This window comes from Ursus americanus, chromosome 27 (assembly GCF_024610735.1).
Source record: "Ursus americanus isolate L20-20 chromosome 27, mUrsAme1.1.p, whole genome shotgun sequence".
NCBI classification, from domain to species: domain Eukaryota; kingdom Metazoa; phylum Chordata; class Mammalia; order Carnivora; family Ursidae; genus Ursus; species Ursus americanus.
The window spans coordinates 23,393,120-23,399,170 of NC_142153.1; the positions used below are offsets into that span (position 1 = coordinate 23,393,120).

The following is a 6,051-nucleotide window of genomic DNA, read 5'->3' on the forward strand; positions in this document are numbered from 1 at the left end:
GCATGAGAGGCTATGGACTCTGAGAAACAAACTGAGGGCTTCAGAGGGGAGGGTGGGGGAATGGGATAGGCTGGTGTTGGGTAGTAAGAAGGGCACATATTGCGTGGTGCGCTGGGTGCTATATGCAACTAATGAATCATCGAACTTTACATCAAAAACCAGAGATGTACTGTATGGTGAATAACATAATATAATAAAAATATTATTATGAAAAAAACCCAACAACCCCATTTATAAAACAGGGAAAGGTCTTTGAATAGCCATTGCTCCAAAGATGACACACATATGGCCAAGAAGCACAGGAAAAGATGCTCAACCTCAGTAGCCAAATGCAAATCCAAAGCGAAAGGAGTACCACTTCACACCTACTTGGATGGTTATATTTTTTTTTAATGGAAAATAACAAGTGTCGGCAAAGGCACAGAAAAACTGGAACCGTTGTACATTGTTGGTGGAAATGTAAAGTGCTAGAACTGTGAAGATAATTTGGTAGTTCTTCAAAAAGTTAAACATAGAATTACCATGTGACCCAGTAATTCTGCTTTTAGATATGGACCCCAAAGAATTGAAAACAGGTGTTCAGACAGATATTTGTATGCCAATATTCATAGAAGCCTTGTTCACAATAACCCAAAGTGGAAACAACGCAAGTGTCCATCAGCTGATGAACGAATAAACATCTGATGTCCATGCATACAGTGGTCTAGTATTCAGCCATAAAAAGGAATGAAATTCTAATACATGCTACAATATGGAAGAAAGTTAAAACAGTGTGCAGTAAATAAGCCAGACACAGAACAACACATATTATGATTCCACTTATATGAAATATCTAGAATAAACAAATTCATAGACATGGAAGTACATTAGAGGTTACCAGGGACTGGGAGGAGGAGAAAAGGGGGGGTGGTTATTGCTTAATGGATCTGGAGTTTCTGTTTGGGATGATGAGAAATTTTTGCACATTGTTAATGTAAATGCCACTGAATAGTACAAATTACCCATGGCTAAAATAGCAAATTTTATAAACACATACATACCATCACAGGGAAAAAAACAAACAAAAAAAAAAAAAACAAAAAAACAAGGTACAGAAGAGAGTACACCATAAATTATCTTTGGTGTATATATTTGCATAAACACTGGAAAGATATAAGAAACTAGCGTAAGTGGCTACTTACAGTTAACATGAATATTCAGCTCATACACACTAATTAGGTTGTACTGGCTAAAATATAGGACTACTCTGTCCTGATTGGTAAGTGGTCACTCCCCAGTTCCCTGAATTTCTTCTACCTCTGCTCCCATCCTGGGATACCTGATTGTCCTGTGCTCCAGCAAGTAAAGAGTTAACTCTGGCAGGCAGGGCTCTGGCAGCATAGTATGAAGTGGGATGCTAACAGGGTGGCAGGGAAATTGTACACTCAGCCTTTTGACATCCTTTTGATTGTTTAAATCATGTAATGGTATTACCTATTTACTATAATGAAATATAAAAAATTTTTTAAAAGAGTATACCAGCTATAAAAGGCAATTAAGAGACTCTGAGCAACACAAATGCATACTTGTAAACCATAGTGGCACAAGGAATGAGAGAGCTCGGGGAAGTACAAGTTTTGTGGAGAGGCTTAAATATGGGGGAGGGGGTATCAGGGGATAAGCACAGAGGATGAGATTAGACAGGTAAACGTGGGCCAGATATGAAGGAACATCTATGTGGCATTAATTGATTCGAGCTATTTCTATTGCACTGATAAATCATTTACTATTTTTTTTAATGAAGGGAATAACTTGAACAGGTCTGTGTGTTAGAAACATAGTTCTGACAACTGTGTAGGTAATGGAGTGAAGAGGAGAGAAGCCAGGAGTGAGAGGGCTGAGATGATGAGGAAAGTGCTAACAAGACGGAAATAAGAAGTCATGGTCAGAGGATACTCAAGAAGAATGATCCAATGGTCTTGCTGAAAAAGTTAGCTTGGGGGTTGTTAATAAAAAAGAGCAGGAACAAATAATGACTCTAAGATTTCTAGCTTAGTTTACAAAGGGGGTGGATTATGACCTTTAATGGGGAATTCTAAATGGGAAATTATTCAGAATTTTGATTATGTGAAATGTGAATATATTGAGATGGCAAAGATAAAGCATGACATAATGTGGATTTCAAATAAAAAGTTAATATGAAAATGGTAATGTTTTCCATTTTATTTAGGAATGACTAAGAGGAAATATGCTAAGTTCTACAGGACAAAACTATCTTTATACATAAATGAAGGTCTAAACTCAGTCTTAATTAGAATATGATACAAAAACTATTTTATGCCGTTTTTTACAAATTTAGTTTTGACTGTGATAGCTTAGTTGTTAGACATGTAGAAAAATGACCTCTAGATACTGTCACTAATTCTAGGATTTATATTTTTATAGAGAAATAACAGGATTTCTCAGAAAGCCATCTAACGCTTTTCCCAATAAATGTATTTTCATAATGCAATGGTATTCTCGAGGGGGTGGTATTGTTTCATCAGATGAACGAGAAAAGTTTCATAAAAGCTTTATGAACAAAATGACTTTTTAGAGCACTCTCTGTAACATTCTTCCCTGAATTCTGTATCTCCCTCCAGCTACGCCCTTTCTCCCCGCACAGCTAGACTTCGGGGAGTATGTGTATTCATAGTCTTCATCTCCTTACCTTACATTTACTCCTCAGTCCACTTTGTCTGTCTGCCCAGTTTCCACAAGTGAAGTGGCTGTTGCTAAGGTCAACAGAGGCTAACACATAACTAAATTATCTCACAGGCACTCTCTGTTGCATTAGCATACTTAGCCCATCCTTTTTGGAATGTTCTCTTTCTTTGATCTCTGTAACACTACACATTTCTGGCTTCCTTTATCCTTCTATGATGGTTTCTTCTCAACCTCCTTTGCTGGCTTATTCTCTTCCACCCAGTCATTAGTTGCTGAATTTCTCAGGAGTTGCTCATAGACCCTCTTCTCTCTTTCCACTCTTTTCTAGAAAAGCTTACCGTATCTTTGACTTCAGTTTCCAACTATAGGTAGTGATTCTACCCCACGCTTTATTTCAAATCTCTAGGCATGACCTTTTCTCTAGACTGCAAGCATAAATAACCAGCTGTTTCCCAACCTTTTAATGTAAATGTTTTAGATATACCTTAAACTAACCATGTTCAAATAATCACACTCTTAAATCACTACCATCAAACAAGATCCTTTTCCAATGTTCCTTTAATGATACCTTTCATCCAAGTGCACAAGTCAGAAGCTTAGTAACATTCTTAACATTACCTTTTATTAAATCCCATATCCATTTCTTCACCAAAGACTGTTAATTATTACCTCCTAAGTATCTCTTACATCTCTGTACGTCTTTCTATCTGTACTGTCAAACCCTAGTCTAAACAACCAACATCTCTCTCCTGGATTGTTGTAAGCACTGTAGTATACCAACTACAGCATTGCCTTCAATAATCTGGAAAAAAAAAAACATTCTGAATGGAGAGTTTTTAGTCCACATATCTGTGAAGGAAGCATAGTCAAGTCTTAAATTAGTTTCCAAAGTACCTATAAAAATGATGATTATTCAGATATACAACAGAAACATTTATGCACATTACACATTATCATTGGTAAACACTATCTCCTGTTTTGGTCAAGTGGTAGAGAAAAGGTGAGTGACAAGTATTTTTTTTCATTCTGCCACATCTGCTCTTTCAAAACCATAGTATCTGATCTGACTTTTCTGATTCAGTCTTTTCCAGATTATTCTGGGGTCATCAGAAAGCCTGGGAAAACCCTCCTGATGTGCTTCTCCAATAAGGGTAAGAAAGTCTTTGGTATAAAGATGTTTGTCTATTTTCTCTTGGAGTAGAAGTGACTCCAGTAAAGTCTTCTTCTGTCGCAGAAAGACAGATTGGGCCAGTTCTCCTCTTTTTCTGTTGCAATGGGGACACCAAGAAGAAATGTGTTGCTTCGCTGTCGCCACCTGTTTTGGTGTGGTCCTCATGTTTTTTAGGTAGATTCTGTTCAAAAGTTCATCAGGGACAGTACAGCTTAAGGCATCTATCTTTGAAGCCTCTGCATCCAGTCTAAGCTGTGGCTTTTTATGTCTGCTGCTCTTTTTCTCCTTAGAGTTTGCTCTGTGACGGATCAGGTTTATCTTAACGGCACAAAAAGACTGCAGGGCATTCAGTTCTTCATCAGATACCCGAGTGATTTCTGCTTGAGGTTTAGTGTCTGATTGGTACTGTCCAGAGTTAGTTTCTTTGCCCTTGAGATAGTTGATCCATTTTCTACTGAACTTCGTTTCATTATTTTTGTAGTCTGAAAGCTCAGATTGTTTGTGTGCAGTCTTTCCACTCTCAGGTGTGCTCCCGGAGTCATGGGGCCAGGGCTGCAGTCCTCCAGAGGGGCTGAAAGAACTGGAACTCTGTACCTTATCAGTAAAGGTCTCGCCAGAAAGGTCTGCCATAGTCCTGATGTCCGTTTGGGCCAGTTCCCCTCGCTCTTCTCAATCCCTAGGCTTCTCAGCGAATGGCTGTCACTTTGCATCAGACTCGGCTCCTCATCTGCTCTGCCCTGATTTAGACAGGCTCAGGAACTAGTCAAGCCGGAGTCCACAGGGGTCGGTCTCGGAGCAGGCGGCTTAGCAAGGATCCTCTTCCGGGCTACGCCTTCCCGGCTGCCTTGGCAACGAGGGCGGGCATGCGCAGTGGGTACTGGCGCGGAGCTCCTCCTCTTTCCCCGCCCTCCCGAGCGCAACCTCTGCAGGCGCGGCACAGGCGCAGGTCCTGCTGGCTTTGCAAAGCGGAGGCTCCGTTTGCTCTGTAGCGGCTCCTCCTTAGTGCTGTTTTAAGTACAAAATCTAACAATCCTTGAGAAAAGCTGGCCAACTGTTTTTCCTCAGGGGTCTCACAAGTGTACGTGTGTGAGGCCAGTGGGGATAGGCGGCCTCAGACTAATTCGAGAATGTATGACCGGCCAAATAAACAACAAAAATGCTGGCCAAAAAGCGCAAGCAAAAACACATCTGCAGGCCATGTAGCCAGATCACCTATATGTAGACTGTCTTAGAGCAATATCGAAAGACTGAAACCATCCTGCAAGACTCCTGCCTGCGCATCTTGCACAACTTTCTGTGCTCCGGTTTTCCCAAACACGGGTTCTCAGGTTTTGGTTCCGGCAGTTCCTCGACTGGCACGTCAACACCCCTTCTCTTTATAGGATTTATTACTGCCCCTCCTTCAAGTCCCATTTCCTCGGGAAGGGCTTCAGAGCAACCCTGCTGCCCCCAAACTCTTTACAGCCTTTCTTTCATGGTTTGCAGCTATAAGATGATGCCCCTCACCCCATCACCCCGTTAGGTTAAAAACTCCATGAGGGCAGAAACCAAGCCTTTGTTGCCCAGCACTCACCAGGTACGTGACACATTAGAAGGCATTGGATGAATCTGTGAAGTAAATGCACTGAATGACTGTGAAAACAGAAAGAAATATAACTTCACACAGATCAGTGTACTTCCAGCTCGAGAACTCCAATCTTTATCTTTCTGAACCCCCCCATTTACTCTTTTACCCATGACATATGCCTTTAAAACAGCCTTTTTAAAAACACAGTAGAATTTTATTAATAACTGTTCTCATGAATTATCATATGTTGTCTCTGAAGATTGACTTTTTCTAGGTCTTAATAAATATTTGAGTCTACGTCTTACTAAGTATCTGAGATAATTTCAAGAGAATGGGCTCTCTTGGTCAGATCTCTCTCTCTCTGTCTCTCTCTCTCTCTCACGCAGTGCTGTTATTCAGGTCTAGCCGGATATATTTAATGTTATTCCAAAAAATGTTCATCTTGGCGATGAGTCAAAGGTCTGAAATGTTCAAAAAGCATCTCTCAAATATGAACCCGCTTCACATTGATGATAAAGAGATTGCAACTTCATGTATTCAACCCAGATAATATTTTATCATATCATGTTGGTCTTTAAAAAGAGGTAGCAGATAATTTGTGGATGGTTCCAAGTGATTTCCAGCATCT

The 6,051-nt window shown here is 40.2% G+C and overlaps 1 protein-coding gene across 1 annotated transcript; it reads right to left on the minus strand.

The window, feature by feature from the left end:
- Positions 1–1,359: 1,359 nt before the first annotated feature.
- On the minus strand, positions 1,360–4,683 carry C27H8orf48 (chromosome 27 C8orf48 homolog). The gene has a single exon (XM_045810859.2). The coding sequence runs from the start codon at positions 4,484–4,486 to the stop codon at positions 3,707–3,709; it is 780 nt and encodes a 259-aa protein (XP_045666815.2). The 5' UTR covers positions 4,487–4,683; the 3' UTR covers positions 1,360–3,706.
- Positions 4,684–6,051: the final 1,368 nt, after the last annotated feature.

Coding starts and splice junctions, on each gene's coding strand:
- C27H8orf48 (XM_045810859.2), bottom strand. CDS start 4,486: ATGGCAGACCTTTCTGGCGAGACCTTTACTGATAAGGTACAGAGTTCC.